This window comes from Pollachius pollachius (assembly GCF_949987615.1).
Source record: "Pollachius pollachius genome assembly, chromosome: 2".
Lineage (NCBI taxonomy): Eukaryota > Metazoa > Chordata > Actinopteri > Gadiformes > Gadidae > Pollachius > Pollachius pollachius.
In genome coordinates, this window is record NC_136935.1 from 14,570,437 (window position 1) to 14,593,028 (window position 22,592).

The 22,592-nt window shown below is 44.4% G+C and overlaps 2 protein-coding genes and 1 long non-coding RNA gene across 3 annotated transcripts; 1 reads left to right on the top strand and 2 right to left on the bottom strand.

Moving 5' to 3' along the window:
- Positions 1-964: 964 nt before the first annotated feature.
- On the bottom strand, positions 965-6,023 carry LOC307071983. The gene is made up of 3 exons (XR_013811655.1): positions 5,888-6,023; positions 5,582-5,750; positions 965-1,059 (listed from the first exon to the last, which is right to left on the bottom strand). It is a non-coding gene; the product is annotated as an uncharacterized lncRNA (long non-coding RNA).
- A 3,815-nt stretch (positions 6,024-9,838) lies between these two features.
- Positions 9,839-17,392, top strand: LOC307071898 (L-threonine ammonia-lyase; the record flags this gene model as incomplete). Its single annotated transcript, XM_079731024.1, has 11 exons — positions 9,839-9,954; positions 11,626-11,956; positions 12,362-12,478; positions 12,916-13,157; positions 13,581-13,746; positions 14,031-14,130; positions 14,281-14,356; positions 14,617-14,742; positions 15,578-15,745; positions 16,618-16,675; positions 17,294-17,392. 11 exons carry the CDS (start codon positions 9,839-9,841, stop codon positions 17,390-17,392), a joined length of 1,599 nt encoding a protein of 532 aa, XP_079587150.1.
- A 1,777-nt stretch (positions 17,393-19,169) lies between these two features.
- Positions 19,170-22,144, bottom strand: tmem254 (transmembrane protein 254). Its single transcript, XM_079730845.1, has 4 exons — positions 22,024-22,144; positions 21,232-21,335; positions 20,212-20,271; positions 19,170-20,013 (listed from the first exon to the last, which is right to left on the bottom strand). The coding sequence occupies exons 1-4, from the start codon at positions 22,108-22,110 to the stop codon at positions 19,893-19,895; spliced, it is 372 nt and encodes a 123-aa protein (XP_079586971.1). The 5' UTR covers positions 22,111-22,144; the 3' UTR covers positions 19,170-19,892.
- Between the last annotated feature and the right edge of the window lie 448 nt (positions 22,145-22,592).

A 22,592-nucleotide genomic window follows, 5' to 3' on the forward strand; every position in this document is an offset into this window, starting at 1 on the left:
AACCCCCTGTGTTTAAAAGAAAACATGCTGCTTTTAAGTGCTTTGATAAAGAAATAAAATTACTACCAACGGTGAAACCTTTTATGATCAAGTCTCTTTCAAATATATCTTTTAGGGTCTCTTTATTGAGGTTGACATACACACTTGTTATTGGAGCTGTTCATTGTCCACAGGGGGCGACAGACGCACTGGCATAAAGGATGGGTTCCCTTGCGAATCAATGGGTAAAATAAGAGTGAAGTCAAAATCGTAGTCAAAAGGCATAAATCATCTTTAAAAGAGAGATGAGTGCAAACAATATAAACAGACATGTTTGCCTAGTAGATCTAGCGAAGACCGTCAATCGTTTGTGTCCGAATATGTTATGCATTATATTGTCTTTCTGCAGCAACCTATAAACTTTCTTTAAGAACAAGATACATTTTGAGAAAAATCAACTAACTGGTGTAAAAAGATGCATACCCAATGTCTATACTCGTATCTTTGTTATTATTTCGTATCAAACGGGGCAATGTCTCCTTGTCCATCGAGGATGTCCACCGATGGTGTCCCGGTAATGTCCAGTAGAGGGCCCCACTCCGGGGCTTCGATGGCGTCCAGAAGAATGGCCAGCTCGTCTTCCAACTTCTCCACTGTGTCTTCAACTTTCTTTGGAGGATAATAGGAGACGTGTTGATGTAGTTATACAACCAGCATGGATAATATATTGGCATGCAGTAGTGTCCTTAACCATAAATGCATTCGCTAGTCATTGTAGGGTATGTAAGGGCCTGGACACAAGTGTGTGTAACGGTGTGTATTCTGAGAAGCATTTTCTGTAATTATGGTCACTGGGCAAATGTATGAGTTTGAGGAAATACTAAGGATTCCTTGGCAGAAGCTTCTGTTTCTTTTCCAAACCACTGAAGACCCACTGTAGAACAGTGGGTTTGAAGTAGGAGCCGTATTGTAGAGGAGCCCTTACCTTCTCCACTATATCCAGGCGGTTATGGAGTCTGCTGTGGTCCTGACAGGCACTCGAACGTACAGCTCTGGGTTTGATGCCAGAATGACCCCCTGCTAAACACAGAGAGATACATATCAACACCCTGGTTATATATTCAACCCTTACTTGACTGTACAGATCGGCCTGGGCTCTAAACATGAGTTTACTTGTACAATTAATGCCACATGCTAAATATTGGCAATTCCTGTTGCTTTTTTAGTTGCTTTTTTAGAGTAAGTGGACAATGAACTCAGTGCTAAGATAAGGAATGATCTGCCTATTTGCTTTTCAAGTCTTTTTGAGAGCAAATTGGTCATCACCTGAAAAGGATGGGGAACAAAACCCATTTGTAGGCAGGCATAGAGGCTTGTACAGCCTTCACAAGGCTGTACTTATATAACCCAACTGATACCTATAACCATGGCCTTCTCTTGATACTAAGAGTTATGTGGGAAAGGGTGAGTTGCATGCGATCAGAGACAGGGGATGAACAGGGCATCTAGCAGTGAGGATATTTCAGGAGTCGGTTCAGAGCACAGGACAGTGAATCTGAACTGAGAAATTTTCATTACGCTTGCTAATTTAACATGTCATTCCTACACTTATATGCATGCATAGGAATAACACAGTGATAAACACACACAGCGATGTTAATTAATCCATAAATCTTATTACTGTGGCTGACCTTTCAATTGGCATTTCAAGATGGCAGATGTGGCTGAATTAATAACAGAGAAAGACAGAGTCGTATGCAAATTGCAAATAATTATTGGAAATTGGCCAGATTTGAAAGAAAATGGTCACCCCTGTTTTACATTAAAGACAAGCAAGACACAGCAAAATAACCTACATGGACTGAATGTCCCCAGATTGGGAAGGCAGCCGGTGCAGCTCTGAGACCAACCAAGCTCTAAAACATGTCCACTTGACCTAGTTTGATATCAGAGGAGCTGGTTCAGCCCAATAAAATCAGCAACTACAAGCATCCAATGGATTTTCTCAGACTCCATTGCATAAAAAGAGCTTTAAAAAGTATGTGTTAGAATACTGGCAGTACAAACAATATATGAGTCTGCAGGCAGTTTTAACAATGTGCTCTGTTCACTGCTAGAATACATCTAGGGCTGTATGGGTTGGGTTTATCAAATGACACAATCCACGACATAATCCAGAAAGGAATATCGCTTTTGTGTTTAGAATAGGACTTCAAGGTTTGGATGTGTTTACATTTTACCTTGTCTAATACTGCAATGTTTCCAATTAGCAGCCTTGCTTTGAAGCCAGCAGATTTTCAAATGAACCAGCATTCCTGTGGTGAGCTGTGTTGCTTTATTTGCATATCTGTGGCCGTGTGTTGTTGTCTGAAACTGTTTCCGTTAAAACACACAAACATGCGTGAGCTTACAAAGAGAATACTAGATAAAGACGAATAACATTTGGATATTTTGTCATCCATTTTCTTTGCAATGTATCATTCGGATCGGGGGTTTCCCGTCTCCATGCAGATGAAGTCCCAACAACAAGTCTTGTTACTTTCAAAGCTAGCAGCCTATTTCTTGCCACGAGCCAAATCACCTTGAGACTTTTCCATCTCTGGACGCATCCAGCTCCAATTAGCGTCCCCTGTTCTGAAAGCTGAAGGGGGGGAGAATTGGCAGATCTGTGGTCCCTCTGGCCAGACTGTGCAGCTGTTGGTGTGTTCATCAGCAATGCCCAAAATACAGGGCCTAAACGATGGCAGCTTGAAGCAAAAACACGAGCCTCAACACAATGCTCTTGTAATCTTCTAATTACAAATCCACCATCTGATCGGTAAAGCCAAAATCTGGTACAACAGCTATTAAAGTAATCCAGCTCCCCTGATACACTGATCCGGCCCGTCAGGCTCATCACCTTATCTTGCAGGGGTTGTGCCCCTTCGTCTCAGCTGCTGTTCCCTCATGACGGGTGCCCTGCTTTCATCTGCTCTAGTCCACTTATTTGAAATACCATATGCAAATGGGATTTATTACCATATACATAAAGGTTGAGACATTCTCAAAACCTTTGCGAGTAAGAATGTCTGAATATGAATGAACCCCTCATACCCAATTAAGCAATGACTCCATTTCATTCAGTTTTAAGTGCTTTAATTCAACTAATGCCACGTTTTTGCAATACCTCTTTACCTCTAATACCTCTAAAAAAATTCTAAGACTTGATGGTTGGTTACCATATAGTCCAGCAGATGTATATAGCAACTGCATTACAAAAAATATCTCCATCCTCTTATCAACCTTCCTTATTCATAAGTACACGCTAGGTGAAAGAGGCCGAGTGTTCAGTGAAATTACTCCTCATATCTCACACTTGACAACCTGAGTGACGGAGCAACTCAGGCACAGCCACGTCCCGTACACAAGTCCCAGGAATGCAACTGTGTGTTCGACATCAGAGTCCTGTCTCTGTAGCCCAGGATTCAATGACCCGACACGACCAGCGATGACTGATGATGGAGCGCATCCCGCTTGCTATTGGTCGATGCTCTCGAATTATTGTTATAAACACATTATTTCGGCGCTAGAGGGGAACTTTACAGAGCCAGACAGCCGTATCTCGCTTGACAGGAACAAATGCAATCCGCTGCGGGACACGGGCGAGGAGAAGCGAAAGGCCAATATGATTGAGGCGCGGTTCGCCCTGGTCGCTGTGGTGAAACGAGAAGATGCTATCGCGGCTAAGCTGTCCGACGGCCCTAGTTCGTTATTCTATTTCCCCAAACATTAATGCCCAAGCGATGGCTGGACGGGGCTGCTGGTTCCACTCCTCAGCTGTGTTTGTGTGGGTGTGGTTTTGTGTGTTTGGGTGTTCACTACAGGTTGAAGAGGTGAGGAATGTTCACCCAAACAAACACTGTTGCACGCCAAGACAAAATAATTGGGTTCAAACTTTAAACTGGTGATTGTAAACAAGAGCTAGAAAGGGGATTAAGGGATGATGATAAATCTTGTCACCATAATCCAACCCTTTACATACATACAAACACACACTTACACTTACACACAAACACACACACTGGGGTATTTCCCAGCAGGAAAATACCCCAGGATATCAATGATCTAACTAAATCATCAAATACCTAAGTAGAGGAAAGTGAAAGCATGTGTGAAAACTTGTAACCTATTATGTGTGGGATATGCTCACCACTATATTAATACTGATAAATCCTTAGGTAGAACTTTGATCCAGACTGCACCTGTGTCTCTACTTTTTTAACCAAGCACTTGTTGGTTGTTGTTGTTGATGAAGATGAAGCCTAGTTCTTCCCACTGCTTGAGTGGCACAGGCAGAGAGGCTAGCGGAAATCATTTCTTGAACCAGAACGTGGGCCAAACAAACAATCTGTTTTCCCCATCGAAGGAAGAGGAAACTGAAACCTGATGAGGGAACATCGTCCTTTTCCTTTGAAACTGTATAATCATTAACAAGTCCGATTTCTGCAAAATTGAACCTGGATCCATTAAACTTTGGCAACAGATGTGATGTGTTTGTGTGTGTGTGTGTGTGTGTGTGTGTGTGTGTGTGTGTGTGTGTGTGTGTGCGTGCGTGCATGCATGTGTGTGTGTGTGTGTGTGTGTGTGAGTGTGTGTGTGTTTGTGTGTCTGTGTGTCTGTGTGCGTAAGTTTGCTTGGTCATGGGTATATGTTTTGTGCTAATTTGCCTGAGCATTTCCATTGGCTTGGTGTGAGTCTGTGTAACACATCTTTCCAAATTTCTACAGCTTGCCATTCTTGGAGCATGAAGTCACTCCGCTCACACAGACACACACACGCACACACACACACACACACACACACACACACACACACACACACACCCGCCAGTCGACTGCAATCAGCCAGAGAGATTAAACCGTAGTAGCATTGCAATCACACACACATTCCAGTGCATTTTCATGGTAAACGCATATAAGAGGAGACTTGGGGAAGGCCAAGGCTGGAAGGACCCATTTTATCCACTCTAGGGGACTTGCATTTTATGAACAAAATATACAATGCCTGCTCAAAAGTCCGCTGAGGCGAAGATGAGATTAGAACTTGCCAAAGCTATAATTGGAAACAGGATGGGCAAGCTAAATCATATCGCATGTCCTAACACACACACACACACACACAGACACACATGCACACACATGCAATAAGGCACAGGCTTCCATAAATATAAGATCTACACTTCATGTATGACGGTCAAATATCTCTAACGCATAACGCACATACAAACCCCCATCTATTCCACACACACAATTACCCATGTTCCTACAATACAGAGTATTTTAAATGCGCCAAGGCTCCATGATTCCATGATGGGCAGCTTGCTCTCCAAAGCCATGCACACATCCCCCAACATTTAGCCACTCTTCAATATACACAGTCCTCCGTCACTAAAGGCTTGTCTGGCGGAGCCCTTCCCCCAGCTCCCAAACACACCAGACCCAGCCCACCATCCAGCCCGCTTTTCAGCTTGCTTGTCGGTCCCTTATATCTGCAGTGCCTCTCCTGGCTGCCCCTGACCTGTCTATAATGTACCGGCCCAACCAATCCCTATAGCATGGCTTACCTGTCGCCACACAGCTGCCAATCAAAAGGAGGAGGGGGAGGAGGGGGAGGAGGCGTCCAATGGCAGGGCCCATGGGGCGGGTCATGACCGACGAGGAAGCCTGCGGTGCAGCCGTAGTCGAGGAAGAGTGACGGGTTTCCAACAGTCTCCCCGCTGAAGAGAAGAGGGTCTGTGGTGTGTGTGTTTGTGTGTGTGTATGTGTTCGGAAAAACAAGGGAAACATAAGTCTTGAAGACATTAAAGTATTTTATTTTCCACACACACGCACACACTTGCACGCTCACACACAAATAGATGGCCACCTACCTCAACTGCCATATAAATATTTCCAGCAAGACCGCTCCACCTTGAAAACCTCTCAACTGTTTGTGTGTCTTGCGTTTCCACCCTGCGATTTCACTCTGAGTCACTCCCTCCCTCTGTCCCATCCCATGCAGAGAAGGGGAGCCCATTACTTGGGGGTGGCGTGTGTGAGTGTGTTTTTTGTACAAGACTAGTTGCTGGTTTTGTGTGTGTGTGTGTGTGTGTGTGTGTGTGTGTGTGTGTGTGTGTGTGTGTGTGTGTGTGTGTGTGTGTGTGTGTGTAAAGGGGTGGGGGGACGCTAAGAAAGGCAGGAGGGGCTCTTCTTGGGAGGAGAATCCTACGGCCGGACAGAGCACAAGAGTTTCAACAACTTAGAGTAAATACTTCCTTTGTGGGATTCTAGCCTTGCTGTTGGGTAACTAAGACAACGTGGGTGTTTATTTAGTGAATCTCTGAATCAGTTGCACATCAGTTTGTGATGTTTTAAGGGAAAAGAGATGTTGGCCAATCGTGTCTCTTCTTTTATTCAACATTTTGTTGGGTTTGTTTGGGTACAAAAAATTGGATTTTTGGAAGTCGTCATGTTTTCCCTGAAGGTGGTAGAAGGTTTACCCCCTCAACCTAGAAAGTATAGCCGCAAGGTGAATAAGGTCTGTTGCTGGCTGTCGCCTTGCATGGTTGACTCTGCCGTCGGTGTGTGAATGTGTGTATTAACCGATGTAAGTCGCTTTGGATAAAAGCGTCTGCTAAATGCCCTTATTGTAATTGTAATTGTCATTATACTAGACTAAACTAGAATAAGCTAGACTTATATTTTGCTTTGTATCTCTTCTGTTCTTCCTCTATGTGTTCACTGCTTACGAAAAAACTGGTTTGATCTCTCTCCCTCATCCCTCTCTCTAGTACGCACACATACACACATATACACACACACACACACACACACACACACACACATGCACACACACACACACACACACACAGACACACGTGTCCACACATACACTAACACAACTAAGGCTATTAGGCAGTAAACACCATTATCCTCAGTAAGCTCGGCTTCCTTGAGTTTGGCACTCACTATCTGACCTTTTAAGCAGATCTCCACATTAAGCAGTAGAAAGACACAAGCAGAGAGAAAGCGAGTTTCGGGATAAACAGTGTGTCAGGGTGGGGGGGTCAAGGGTGACCCGTTGAACTGTGCCTGACTATTTGTATTGTATGTGAAACAAGATCAATAAATGCATTACGTTTTGTGTACAGAATGTGATCTTATTCGTGGCTCATGTCTTTGAAAAATACTGCCAGGTAATTGGTGCACAGGACAAGACAGACACAATTATTGCGTAAACTTTCTCATGTGAAAAGAACATAAAGTTAGAGTGACCAGTTAGATCAATGGTGATCAAGTGCTGTTTCAGGTAACAGTGGTAAGCTGCATAGTCTGCAGAGCATGTAAACGTGAACACGGACACACACACACACACACACACACACACACACACACACACACACACACACACAAACACACAGTCACACACATTGCAGGTCATGGTGACAGCAGTAAACAGGATGCCATGATCCTGTCTGTGTGTGTGTGAGTGACTGGGTGGGTGGGTGTGAGTGTGACAACGTGCTGAATGGCAGAAAGAGGGAGAGAGAGAGAGAGAGACAGAAAGAGAGCGATAGAGAGACAGGGAGAGAGAGAGGATTTAGGATCGAAAGTATGGAAAATAGAGAGAGGTAGAGAAGGTGGAGAAGGATAGAGGGGTCAACTTGTCAAACCATTTGACAAGTCTATTTTTGTGGGCTCTGTGTGTTGTCTGGTCCTGTCCAATTTAATGTATTCCCAACCTCCCATGGTTTGTCTGTTTTTGTACACGCCAAAGACTAGTTGTTATCCAAACCTTCCAAGCTGATGACCTTGTGTGTGTGTGTGTGTGTGTGTGTGTGTGTGTATGTGTGTGTGTTTGTATATGTGTTTCTCTGTGTTCTTGTATTATCAAAGCTTCATAAAGAGGAAAACTTGGAAGTCTGCTACAGAAGACCCCACATGTAACCACCTCCCATCCTCCACAGTCACCAGTTTAATTGGCAGGAGAAGACAAGGCCCCGATCCCTGACCGTTGACCTGTTACTCAGCCCTGCTGCTGTGCCAACAAACAAGCTCACACACTCTGAGGTCTGACAGGCCCCTGGCATTCACACACCCTTCCTGACACTTCAAAAACAGCTAAGTCCAATTAGTTGAGGGTGTGTGTGTGTGTGTGTGTGTGTGTGTGCGCACGCCAGTACATGGTGTGAAATAAGGATCTACTGTGTCTCATGCAAGAAAAAAGTCATGTGCCAAACTATTTCGTGCCAACTATTTTTTTTTTCTCTGGATCAGCCAAATAAATGTTCCTTATAATGTTTTGCTGCATGGTTCTATCAATATGCATTACAGGATAGTAATAGAAAATTACTTTATTGGTTTAATATAGTACATGTCCTGGTATTTCCTGGAATTCATTGGACTTCATCACATGACAAATTTATTCTATGCACAATTATTAACCACATCAGGAAAGTAACGTTTCTGGTCAAAGTTTGGTCAATTTCTATGAAATAGAGTCGTGTTATTCTCTTGAGATGGAGAATGGCTGCTTTTCTTTAGGCAAGATTTGTATCTTGGTTGGCTACTTACTGAAAATGTCAATTTCCCTCAGGTTGTAGTGAGTCAAGGTTCATATAGATAAGAATGGTGCACAGTAATGGGCAAGATAAGGCTTTATTGGCTATTTTTGTAATCAAATAAGCCAGCCTGCGACAGAAAAAGAGGATTACTGTTTTGTTTTACAAAAGGGTGTACAAAGCTGTGAGTTAGTAATTTGCCTATGTAATTTACCTGCGTCATTTGTCATTATCTACGTTCAATGTCTTCTAAACTGCACTTTTTAATAGATAATCATTTGTCCAATACAATCTTGCCAATCCAAGCATAATTCAGCCCTATTGGAGTGTGAGTTGTCATGCAAACAAGGATCATTGAAGAACCCTTAAAAGGTCCAAAAGGCATGCTATTGCTTTTTCTTTGCTTTCTCTTTGTTTCTATGCCTTTCTCTCATACTCTGTTGGCATGGGCTCCAAACCCGGGACAAAGCCTGGGTTTGGAGCCCATGCCAGGAAACAGTGACGCAAGGAAAGGTTGTGAGAAGGTCTCTAGGACATAGTACACACTCTGCCCCCTGCAGGGAACACTTATTACAATCACCGTGTTTTTGTGCTGCTGGCCGCCAAGCCAGAGACCGATGCATGATGTCTGGGACACACTGATGCCTGTTCTTTCTCCTGGCCAATAGTGTTAGGGCTGGCTGTTATTCAAGCCAGTAAGCAGGTGCCCCCTACCACCACCACCAGCACCACCTCTCCTGGTCTTTGTCCTATGAGCTCCTCTCTCTCTGTCCTCAGGGCCTTGTTATCTCCGACTTCAACGCCCGCAATCGGCTCCCGTTCTGTGCAGATGAGCCTCCAGTTCTCGGTTCCCCAGTTAAAACCTTAAGTCGGCATTCATCTCCTTAGAGCGTCTGATAAGCAGTGCGTCACTGCAGGGGTGGCCGAGAGGCAGTAATCCCAGTCTGGCGCCAGGAATAGAAGCCTTGGGAGGTACAGCCACTTGCCCAGGAGCACGCTGGCTGCACAGGGCCAGCGTGCGTCCTGAGGTTAATCCCTCTTTAAATAGCACCTGGCCGGCCCAGGACCGGAGGGAAGGAGGGAGGAGAGGGTGGGGGACGGACGGACGGACGTTACACACTAAGAACACAGGCTGACTGGGTCCTCTTCTTCCTCGGACACACCTTCACTCTGTGCTCACACGCCGAATAGAGGGCGTCAAGAGAGAGCGAGGGAGAGAAAGGAAGGGATACTGCGGCTGATATTCCCAGGAAGGAATACAGCAGGGTTTTCTTTTCCAGGATGAACTTTGCTGCTCAGTTTTTCTACTCCAGATACCTGAGTGAGCGACTGGAGAGGCTCTACTCTCCCCGTCCAGCGATGACAGACTGCGTGGAGAATGACCCCTTCTGGCAGAGGTGGGAAACTGCAGCAGACCCTGATAGCCTAGACACTGATACTTTAGTTACTGATACCCTAGACCCTGATATCCTAGACCCTGATACCCTATACCCTGATACCCCAGACCTAGATACCCCAGGCCCTGATACCCCAGACCCTGATAACCTAGACACTGATACCCTAGACCCTGAGTCCCCGGTCGATAACAAGCCCCTAGTGGCCACACCTACCCCTCTCCTGCCCGAGGATGACCTCCCACTGCCCCTAAACGTAGAGGAGCAACAGAATCCTGCCATTGATTCTGGTATTACCCATCCTTCCCCTCCTTCGTCATGTCCTGCGCCTCCTCTTCCTGCTGCCCTTCCAGCTCCTTCTCCTTGTTTGCTAACTAAAGAAAAGCCGAGCGGAATGATAACTTCCTCAGACCTCCTCCCACGATTACTTCCAAATGCTAATCCCACAGAGGAGGCCTCAGAACCGACCTTTGTAATACCAACGGCAAACACAAACCCTTACTTGCACTCAAATACTCCTCGTCTTAAACGTGCACAGGGGCCCAAGCTTACTAGTTGGACCTCGATCCCTCCCCGACCCCAGGACCCTCCCCGGCCCCCGGCCCCTTCGAGGGCGCGATTCCGTGTCCCATCACTGCCCACCAAACTAGCCCACTCTGTGGCTTCCAACCTGGCCTCCCCCTCCAGCCCCCAGGCCTCTCCTTCCTCAGCCCACCCCTTCCCTCTCCTCATCTCCCTGTCAGCTAGTGTTGGTGGTCTCTTCTATGCTCTGGTGAGCTTTCTCCTCCGCCTTGTCGTCTCCTTCGTCCTCCTCATGCTCCCCAGGTAATTCCCATGTCCATCTGTCTATTAAAGACAGACAGAAACTACAAAACTACAGACACACATAACATTGTCAATCTGCTTGAGAGGTTCATGGATATGGATAATCCCTTCGTTATCGTAATCCTTTTATGTTTTTTTATATAATATTCTGTTTGTTTGTATGAATCAAGTGTATATCAATTGGATGCAGGTTATGGGTTCAGGATTTAGAGCAGGATTTTCAATCAGGTGTTGGTTGGCAGCCTGTATTGTGCAGAACGGGGATGGCATCATGTGTGAGAGTTGTTGATATCGGGTATTGTTACTTTCAAGAGAGCTAATAGAGGTGAACGCATCTGTCAAAACGGGCAGCTGAGCTCTTTTTACTGTGTCTCGAAAACATTTACTGGTAGACCCAAAAGTAATTTATTTATATTGGGGTCAGTGAATGTTGCCCTGAATTCAGTCTTACAACTATGAAAGATGAAACTACCTTGAAAGTAAATTGAGCTCCTTCTTCTACTTTACTCAGAAAAGGTAGACAAATACAAACTTCAGAGCAGCACACAACCAATACATTGTACATGGGTATAGACAAGAATAAAGTGACGTTAATAAAAGAGTTTCCCCACGGTTAATGCTATGCTATCCTACCTGAACGTTAACATGTTGCACCAAATGCAACAAAATGACAAATCTAAACTGAAAGAACTGTCACCATCTAATGTCTTTATTAAATGCTTTCATCGACAAACTGCTGGGTAAGACTCCAATGCATATCCCTTGTCTGGATCTCCTCTCCACCATCACCACCTCGTCTCAAACCCAACCCCTCCTCCCTCTATACCGCCTCCTCTCTTCCCACCGTAGCGAGGAGCTGCGCTTTGGCCCCAACCTGCCGTCGGGCTACAAGAAGGGGTGCCCCGGGATGGTCAACGGCATCCCGGGCCGCAGACCCACCCTCATCGAGCCCGAGCGGCTGAAGGACTTCGGCGAGGAGGAGCTGCTCAACGGAGACGTGAGGGTCTGGGAGGCTCGGTCGTCGGGACGCCCCGAGATCCAGCTGACGGAGCCCCCCAAGACCAGGAGGATGAGCGAGTTCAAGTCCCGGGTCAGGCCCTCCACGGAGTACCTCCGCTTCGAAGACATCAGCGCGGCCACCTTCAAGATACAGTCGGCCATCCAGAAGACGCCATGCACGGTACGCCCTGGGGTTAACCGTTTTGAGGGCTCCACAGGCCGCATTTAATGACACCCCCTCAGAATGGGGCACGCAAACATCGCCTGTGAAGCCCTTTGAGACTGTAACTGTGATTAAGGGCTTAACAAATATAAAAGCCATGACTTTATTTTATTTATTAATTGACCATTCTTCAGTGTTATGATTGATCTAATAGTGTGCACAAAGAAAGATTTTGATCATTGTAAATTAATAACTACTAATTATAAAAGAAGTAACAATCACTGGGAATTGTATTGCATGAATACGATTTATTTATTTTATTTTTTGGGTTCATTCTTAAATACATGGAGGCTACATTGTTGAAAATGCAGCTGATCATCAAATGCTGTGGATTGATAACATGCCGTGTGTGTGTGTGTCCAGTACTCCAGGCTGTCCAAACAGTACGGCATGGAGATCTACCTGAAGAAGGAGCACCTGCACTACACCGGCTCTGTGAAGGAGAGAGGAGTCTTCTACCTGCTCACCTCGCTGACACAGGTGGGAGATCTAAACAGTGTGAGAGAGAGAGAGCTAAAGAGAAACAGAGAGAATGAGACATAGAGAGAAACAGAGAGTGGAAAACAGTGATGGAGAGCAGACAGAGTAGAACAAAGAGGCAGTGAGTGAGAGTGAGAGTGAGAGAGAGAGGGAGAGAGAGACAGAGAGAGAGAGAGAGAGAGAGAGAGAGCGAGAGAGAGACAGACAGAGAGAGAGAGAGAGAGAGAGAGAGAGAGAGAGACAGTGCTGTGGCAGCATAAACGTCTGTCAGTCATGCCAAAAAAGCCCTTTGAATCCTAGCGATACTACAAACAGGGAGTGAGGAAGAAAGAGGAGAGGATTTCTTGATCATTCTCCTTTCTCCCTGCTTCAAACCTATTATACTTGGGTTCGGTTGACCCTATTTGATGTGCGTTGTGCTGTCCTCCGGACCCCAGGAGCAGCAGAAGAAGGGTGTGATCGTGGCAACGGACTGCAATTTCTCCATGGCGGTGGCACACCACGCCGTGGAGCTCAAGATCCCCGTCTTCGCCATCATGCCGTCCAGCTGCTCCGTGCCGCGCCTCCGCGTCTACCGGGACTACGGCGCCATGGTCATCTCCTACGGCACTGCCGCGCGCGACTCCCGCAACCACGCCTGTCACCTGGCCAAGGACAACGGCTACCTCTACCTGGAGGAGTGAGTCCAGCCCGTGGCCATTTTGTTTTTGTCACTGTTAGTTTGCTTCTCACCACTCTATCCCTTAGTCCACATGAAAAGAAATTAAAGCCAGACATTCAAATCAAACCCCTTACTGACACATCTCTTTGTTACTCGTAAATTGTTTATTTTGGGGTTTGTCCAATTGGTGGTGTCACGAGAGGGATGTCACTTGATTGGCTTCCAGGCTTACGGTGCCAGAAAATGTCATCATATTGGACATCGGAAAATATTTGAATATTTGTTCTATGAATGCATCATTTGTTTAGGCGCTTGCCAGGAGGGTTGATGGGTATGAGTGACTTTGACTAAACACTCAAATTATCCAGTTTTTGTACAGCAATATAAGATATAAAATCAACTTTTCTCCTTCTCTCTCTCGCTCTCTCTCTCTCTGTCCAGGGATGAGCAGGAGGCCTACCTTGCGGGTCTTGGTACCGTGGGCTTGGAGATCTATGAGCAGGTGCCCAAGCTGGACGCTGTGGTGGTGCCGGCTAGTGGACAGTTTGGACTGCTAGCTGGTACCGCTGCGGCCATCAAACACCTCAACCCACGCATCCTTGTTGTGGTGAGTTTAGGTTGGCTTCTAACTTTGCTTCCTTCACTCTTTTTATTTGTCAGTTTGTTTTATTGCAGTTTTTGTCTTCAGCTTTCTGCTTACCTAATCATTGTCGAGGGAAAGGACTCCATTTTGCCTGAATATGCCATATTGGATATGTCTTATCAGGCCTTAAGCCCACCACATGTTGTTTAATATTATATTACAACATATTGGCTATAAATCCATGCATACCATCACATTTCAGAAAAATGAATCTAATTGTCAATGCATCTGTTTGTTTCTCTTGGCAGGGAGTTGAACCTGAGGGATACCCTCTTCTTCTGCAGTCCCTGAAAACAGGCGCACCATATAAAGACATGACCAGCAGGCCAAGCAGCAAACTCTATGGAGGTTAGGAGGCCCGTTTTTTATTACCTGATCTATTCAAAGTTTAAAAAAGCATTACAGATTCTACAGTTTATATGAGATGGGATGGACGGACAGAACGGGAGGGGTGGATGGAACCTGATGACTTTTTCTCATGTATCCTCTCCTGCTTAGAACTGGCTGAACATTCACTTGGGATACAGACCTTCCAGCTGGCAAAGAAGCATGTGGACAAAGTCATCACTGTCAGGTACTGCCTGTTAAGAAACCTCACAATCTCACCTGTGGAAGTATTTGATTTTAAAGGGATTAATCCAACGTTTTAAATCATTAACTGACTACTGCAAGCATTACAAAGCCCAATGGTTTGCTGTTGAATCCCTTTCATAATTAAAAGTTTAAATAATAGTTTAATTTCATAGGAGAGCATAGGATTGGATTCCACACCAAAATGGCAACTCCTGACGTCCCTATGTTTTCTGTATGTGTTGTGATGTTATCACCCCGTAGTGAGGAGAGCTCTCTGGTCGCCATGCTGCGGTTTCAGGAATTTGAGCGCTCCACGGTGGACACAGAGGGAGCCATGGGGTTAGCCGCAATCTTGGCCGGTCAGCTACCAGAGCTCAGGGGCAAAAGGTGAGTCGGCCTCCCTATACTAGGAATCAATCATGTGCGTTTCTGTTAGCTTTGGAAGCATTTTGTCTTCATTCACATTCGTCACATTAATGAGGCTCACAGAAGCGTCATCATAGGATAGTCACAGGTGTTCCTAAAAGTAAAACGCAACAGAAAGGTCTGTTTGCGTACAATTACAATCTGTACATTAAATACACAATTTGTTTAATGAGCGACAGCTTGTGTTTGTCCTATGACGACAACTCAGTAAATCCCCCAACGCATTACAGAAAGAGTACATAAGGAAAGCTGAGCATATAGAGCTAGGTTAATGCAGTATAAATGGAAACTAACTAACGTCTCCAACAAGCTGAGCTAGAGGTAAGCTGTGCAACACCCACTGTAGGGTAGGGCTAGAGCTAAGCTATGCTACACCCACTGAAGGGTAGAGCTAGAGCTAAGCTACGCTACACCCACTGAAGGGTAGAGCTAGAGCTAAGCTACGCTACACCCAGTGGAGGGTAGATCTAGAGCTAAGCTATGCTACACCCACTGAAGGATGGAGCTAGAGCTAAGCTATTCTACACCCACTGAAGGGTAGAGCTAGAGCTAAGCTATGCTACACCCACTGAAGGGTAGAGCTAAGCTATGCTACATCCACTGAAGGGTAGAGCTAGAGCTAAGCTATGCTACACCCACTGAAGGGTAGAGCTAGAGCTAAGCTATGTTACACCCACTGAAGGATGGAGCTAGAGCTAAGCTATGCTACACCCACTGAAGGGTAGAGCTAGAGCTAAGCTATGCTACACCCACTGAAGGGTAGAGCTAGAGCTAAGCTATGCTACACCCACTGCAGGGTTGCGGTGGTGGTGAGCAGCGCTAACATGGAGCTGGACCTAGTGAGGCAGTGTGTGGAGCGCGCTCTGGTGCTGGACGAGCGCATCAGCAAGTTCACTGTGGAGCTGGGCAACATGCCCGGAGACATGGCCAAGCTGCTGGACTTCCTGTCCAGAGAGGATGTCAGGTGGGTTTTCAATATGTGTGTGTGTGTGTGTAATATGAAACATTTTATTATTCATATTCGTAGATTCAGCACAAGTTCATCTCCCCCGTTGTTTCGAAAACATCATTTGACAGTGGAAACCACTTTCTTTCCATCTTTCTACTAGAGATTACCATGGCAACATAAGTCATTAACAATTTAGTAAGGACTTGATACTTCAAATAGCCGATCTCTCTCTCTCCCTACGATCCCACCCACTGGCAAACACACACATGCATATGAGGACATGTGCACACCCACCCAGAAATGTTGGTCATATAGCTGTCATGGGCAAGGACCTTTCCCTTCCCTAGTGTCTCTTCTATATTTTTGGGCCCTAGGCGAGGCATGTGTAATGGGTTTTGAGTGAGGCTAAATGGGCCTTATAACCCCTGTTCTCAGTCTGACCTCTGGGAAGTCCATTCCTCCTGCTGCTGATTATGTTGGGGGAAACCATTATAGAGTTTGTCTCTCTGCGGAACGAGAAGTGAAACTCATTTCACCTTCTCTGTTGTAGCAAACACATTACAGAATCACAAACCGCAATCGCGATTGTCTGCCTGTCTACCTGCATGCATGTCGCTCTCTCTTGTCTTTCTGCCTACCTATCTGCATGCTATCGGGTCTTCCTGACTCTGATTGCCTGTGATGTTGTCTATCTACATGACAGCCTCTTGACCGGTCTACCTCTCTGTCTATTTCCCTTGAGATTTTTTCATTCAGGTGTTATTAGTTTCTATCTATTCAAATATTTGTATTTCTTTCTCTCTTCATCTTCCTTATCACTCTTCTTGTGTGTGTGTGTGTGTGTGTGTGTGTGTGTGTGTGTGTGTGTCTATTTTCCTCTTTCCCAGGTTACTTGATGTGTGTCATAGGCGTCACTGTGACAAAACAGAGCTTTTCAAGATTCAGGTATGACATTCACACAGCCTAACGCCCCAGCATACTTCAAATTAATTCACACTACATTCTATAATCCAATGTGGAAAAACTGGCAAGTTCACAACTACAAACATTTGATGTTGCTGTCCAAAGTATGGCTCAAATATTATATTAGGATCTAGAACAACAGAATATCACCATGGTTGGATGCTCTACGTGGTTCAAATATCTTACACATAGCAGCTGATACTGTGAGACAGCACACAAGCAAAAGGGAGATACTGTTTAAACTCTATCAGTGAAGATCATGTTCAGCCAACCTTGATAAACCATGAATTGGTTCCCAATGACCCATGACTGGGAAAGGTTTTGGTGACTGGTCCCAAAACTAGCATGTCCTATCTGGCTTAAAGCATTGGAACAGGAACAGTGGGACGAGTCAAGTTGAAACACGTAACCCAAATCACTAATCCGCCCAAGCTCCCTCCCAAGGCCCCACACACACACCTTCGGACACACCAATCCACTCAGTGGCAATTATCGCATGACTGACTAGTCAGGACACAATATGGATTACCTCAACACACAGAAACAGTGATTACTCAGTAGTGTGTGTGTGTGTGTGTGTGTGTGTGTGTGTGTCAACAGGTGGAGTGTGTGGTGGAGACCAGGGATAAGACGCAGAGCGTGCAGCTGCGTAAGACCCTGTGTGAGCGTTACCCTTCGCTGCGCTGGCTGGATCGGTGATCTAGACACACAGACCCACACGTACAGACGCACCAAACCTAAACAGAGTATATTTTTACACTTCAGCATATATATTTAAAATAACACAACAAACTAAATGATATGAGATACTATGATGATATCAGAAGTATTGAAATTGCAGTTGAATACACTGTCACAATTTATTGGACAGAAGAGCCTTGAGATTAGCCTTGCATTAGTCTTTTATCATGACATGTCCTTAGAGTTCACATGACATTTAGCAGAGGCTTTTATCCAAAGCAACAACAATTCATAAACACACCGACGGTGGAGTCAACCATGCAAGGCGACAGCCAGCTCGTTGGGAGCAATTTGGGTTCATGCCTTCCTCACCTCGACAAGGGGAGCAGGAGACAGCCGGTTATCGAACTTGCAACCCTCCGATCATTAATTAAGCCGCTCAACCTCCTGAGCTGAGCCGATCCCACAGTTCAGAGGTGTTCCATTTCAAGTACTGTAGTAATTTACAAGTCGCTGAAAATACTGTGTCGACCCATTCTTTATTCATGACACATAGGATATGTAAAAAGAAAATCCTGCAGCATATTTTTGAAAGATTGTATATATTTATGTATGTATCAAATGTTTGTAGCTTAATTAAAACAAATACATTAGAATATATTGGACTTCAAATGATTCTTATCTTTTAGCTATATATAGGCCTACGACACATTGTTTCTGCATTAGACCAGGCTAACTGGCTACCAGGCTAACTAACCGCCGTTACATTGATGCAGCTAGGTCCCAGGGATCATGGGCATTCAAAATGCGCGAGGATAGCGAACCAAATGTCCGACGTCGTGATGGTGACTCATAGACCTCTTTCAGTGCCATCAGAAGGTTGGCCTTCAAAGAGTTGAATTCTGCTGAAGACCACGTGAGTGAGACGATGGACTCGCATTCGTTCTAAGGTTGAAGACCACTCTAGCGCCTGCTTAAGGCAGCTGGTGCTCATGCGGTTAAGTTCACTGGCCTGCGGCCTTGTGCTTGCTCCGTGCCAAGTAAATTCCATTTATATCAGATCCATGTTGGTGAATATACACTTGAACAAAAAATAATAATGTTAAACTGTCGAAACACACAGTGGATTTCTGAATGAATGGACCCCCAAAAAACGGGGCTACCAGCTACTGTGCTCTAATGACGCTTAGCGAGCATAATAATTGTTAAGCATAACAATTGGGGCGTGAAATGCTTGGAAGAAATAAATACTCGGGCAATTCAAATGGTTATAACTGCCCACAGGAGCTTGGGCTTAACAACGTTAATTTGCATAAGCCTACATGCTGTCTAATCAATTTCCAGATTGTTATCACTACATTGAGTCACATGATTACCACACAGTAACCAAATGGTAGATAAGTGACCCCATGGCAAATGTTTAAGCTGTCATGTGACTTATGGTTTATGATCTTCTAAATCGATCTGCAAATTATCTTTGTTTAAATGCTAGCCATTGTAGGACCTTTCACTGACTTACACTGAATAAAGGGTTTAGACAGTTAACAGAGATACACTATATGAAGCGTTATAGTGCTAGACAGTGGGTTAGACAGTGGATACAAATACAGGGAAATAGGAGCAGGTAGAGGATGAATAACTTGCTGAAGGATGCCTATAGGTGGGATATATCATTGGGGATTTGAACCAAGAACCTTCAAGCAAGGAGTCAATCACAGATCAGTCACACACTATGATTCCCCCGGTTTTTGCCAGAGGGAAAAGGAATAGAATACCAAATGGTTCGGTTCTTAAATCAGTTTATTTTCCAAACATTGCAACACAATAAAAATCAACCACAGTATGGTTTAGAAAGGCTTCAGTGAAAATATTAAGTACCTCAATCTGGAAAGGCAAACGGTATAGTGTCTGGCAGACATTTGTTGCACGCGGCAAGAGGTGTCAGCATCACAGCATCTGGTGTCTGGTGTGTTTCACCATGGTCAGCTACCTGTGAGTCGCCCCTGGTGTTGGATACACCATCTCACCTATAATATCTCAATCTGAGATCTGATCATTCGGGGACACGCATCCCGACTAAAGGGACCCTACCCTTCTCTTTATGTAAACAATTTGTGAACATGGCCATTATCCATGATTAACTGGTTGTTCTTAAGACTTGCTACAGGTAGGTTGAAGTATTACTTCATATCGTTTTTTCATCATCATTTTACAGCAGTCTCTACATTTAAAAGTTAGCCAAAACTATATTTCCCATTATTCAAGAAACGATTCAATAATATTAATGATAAAATGATTTCTATATATGTTAATCCAGTTTAGCTCCTTACCTTGAAAGTAAGTTAGGAATGTTTTAAAAGTCGGCTTGAAAGGCAATACTTGATGCTTTCGCTACACATCCTCTATGTTAACCCTTATCCCATCTCTCTTTGGTAAGGAGCCTCAGCAGATACAAAGCCAGTCAGAGAGAGAGACAGAGAGACTTCAGCTCTCCGGTGTTGGGTTTTTGGGAGATAAGTCAATGCTGCTTAGGCCGCTCAGGGTCGTACTTGACGAGGATGCCCAGGGAGGCGAAGCCAAACAGGAAGGTCTGGATGAACCACAGGAAGCGGGAGCTGCCATCGGTGATGCCTTTCTGGCTGTAGGGGGGAAACAGAACAATTATTAAAATGTTAACTTTATTTCAGAGCTGAATTTTTCTCCCACAACACTGATTCATTAAAGCACAAAATAGGCCAAATATGCACAGGTGAAAAGTCATGTAAAAAGGAAGAGAATATGGAAAGGCTTGTACAAAGGTGCCCTCTGGTGGAGCTGAAGGGTCATGTCATCCTTACCTACACATCCTCAACGCGAGGCAAGCCTCAAAGACATGGATAGCCCAAGAAGCAAGCCACCTACACACACACACACACACACACACACACACACACACACACACACACACACACACACACACACACACAAACACAATTATTTTGGTTGGTCTCTTCGTAATGCCTTCCAGAGTTCAGATGTTTTAAAATATAACCACAGCATGGCTCATAATAATGTGGGAAATAGTTATAGGCCTGCGAAAGCAAGCATGAACGGAGGAAGAGAATGAGGGGCATTATGCCTGGTGGTTGTCAGGGCAATGTGTCAAAGGCACATTGAGCCATTGGGCCTCTCCCTCTATACATGCACACATACAACCTATGAGCTTGCAGGCCTTTGTGGCTTGGATGCAACAAGCCACATTTCGCTCGAAGACATTCAAGCCACACAATTATAGTTTGAAAATACTATGGTAACTTGGAAATGTATAATAAATAACATAATATAATCTTAGGTCGATTGACCTTTGATTCTGTGCCATATTTATGCATTTACCATAAGTATTTGCTTAAAACACTACTGTACTAACACAACTATCTAATATAATACATAGTAGTGTCAGGAGTTGACAAATATGCAACTAAACTACCAGTGCAGGTACTGCAAATCGAAAGTATGGGTGAAAGCTGCATGATTTAGCTTCAAGCCACAGCCACACAAACGATCATAAACTAGAGTCACATTATATCCTAACAAAAGGTTAAGGCAGGGTTTTGCATGTTTACCAGTTCGTTACAGTATGGTAGTCATGTGATGTCAATGGAGAATGTGGGATGACAATTTGAAAAGAAATTAGGGAAAGGCCTGTTAAAATGACACGCCATTGGGCCATCTGTGGGCAGTTGACACTTACTGTGAACTGATGGGGTTGATTGCAATATGTGAATCAATTCTCCATGTTTGAATGTGATATAATGCTATTATAAGAACAGCCTGGCATGTTTTTACAACATATTGTTCAGATAGGCTACTTTACTTACATTTTAAGCATGAGGCCACTCAGATTCTCCACTAGATATGAACAGAAGGTGCCGAACGGACCAAGGTGCTCAAAGGGAATCTTTTCTGGTGCCAATACAATAACCTGCAAAACACGTGTCATACCATGGTAATAACAAATAATAAACAAATCATTACAAATACAACAGTCAAAGAGCAGGTTTGAACCACTGCCATGTGTAGCCTATCCAATACAATGGGCTGCCATTGGTCGACAGTCAAATGTTATTTCTCTCCAATCTCAGGTCATCTAGGGTGGACGTAGACCATGACACAATGACACATACAAGTTGCACAACTTTATAACTCATTACTTAATCATTAACCTATTCCCCCTATTTTAAAAGATAGCGGTAGCTACGATTAAGGCGATCTGTTTCTTACTTTCCGACTAAATTTTAATGTGTAACGTTAATCATGAAACCTTGAGCCTCTAGGTAACTAAAATCCCCAAGCGTAAAAAAGCTTTTGTCCAATCGCCGGACTGTTGACATTTTCCCCCACCAAACTAGAATGGCGATAACGCTTTCACCAACAAGGCATTGACCTGTTTTTCTAATTGCTATTTGTAAATCTACAAATGCAAATAGTAATGCAGAATTGATTATTGAGCTAAAAAAAATACCGTATATTTGACCGAGTCTCCAATACCCGGAGCACATTGCGTGTCACACCGCAGCCCCTCTGCCAGTCTCGGTGGCAGAAAGCACAGGGAGCAAACACGCCGTGCAACAAAAGTTGTATCCTATCACATCCTGTTGACAATCACTCACAGTGAAGAATCCCATCGAAAGCGTCACCGTTACGATCCAAAACAGGCTTGTTCTTTTGAAATAATCGCACCCATCACTTTTGGCCATGGCTGCTCTTCTTGCGTACTTCGGTCAAATGTGTTCGTGCAGCTGCAGAGTGGGAGTCATGCAGAGGCTGTGCACTATATAGTGCGGCTGAATGTACTATGCCCGCCGGCCTGTATATTCCCAAATGTACGGTTCCGTCCTCATCAATGAGATGCATTCCAAAAAATAGTACTTCCATGAATAAAATGAAAACGTTTATTATTGCTCTTCCGCAAATGTTAATTACATTATATAGACGATAAGTAACACATTTAAATTTTTAAATGTAGGGTTCAAAGACCAATTCAAAGTAAAATGACAGCTGACATATTTCCCTGAGAGTTCATTGTTTTGCTTTAGTTATCTAAAAACTATTTTGGATCAGAAATAGTCTGAACTGCCGAATTGACACAGACTCATAAAGATGTTTTTTACTTTTCAAGATGGATCTTTGTGTTGGCAGTCAAAAAAAATAAAAGATAACACAAACCAGATTTTTTTTA

What these genes read in the sequence shown, in the direction of transcription:
- tmem254 (XM_079730845.1), bottom strand. Translation starts at nt 22,110, where the DNA reads ATGGCCAAAAGTGATGGGTGCGATTATTTCAAAAGAACAAGCCTGTTT. An exon ending in TTTCGATGGGATTCTTCACT is followed by an intron (nt 21,336 to 22,023) that starts GTGAGTGATTGT and finishes CGTGTTTTGCAG; the next exon opens with GTTATTGTATTGGCACCAGA. An exon ending in CTCGCGTTGAGGATGTGTAG is followed by an intron (nt 20,014 to 20,211) that starts GTAAGGATGACA and finishes TCCCCCCTACAG; the next exon opens with CCAGAAAGGCATCACCGATG.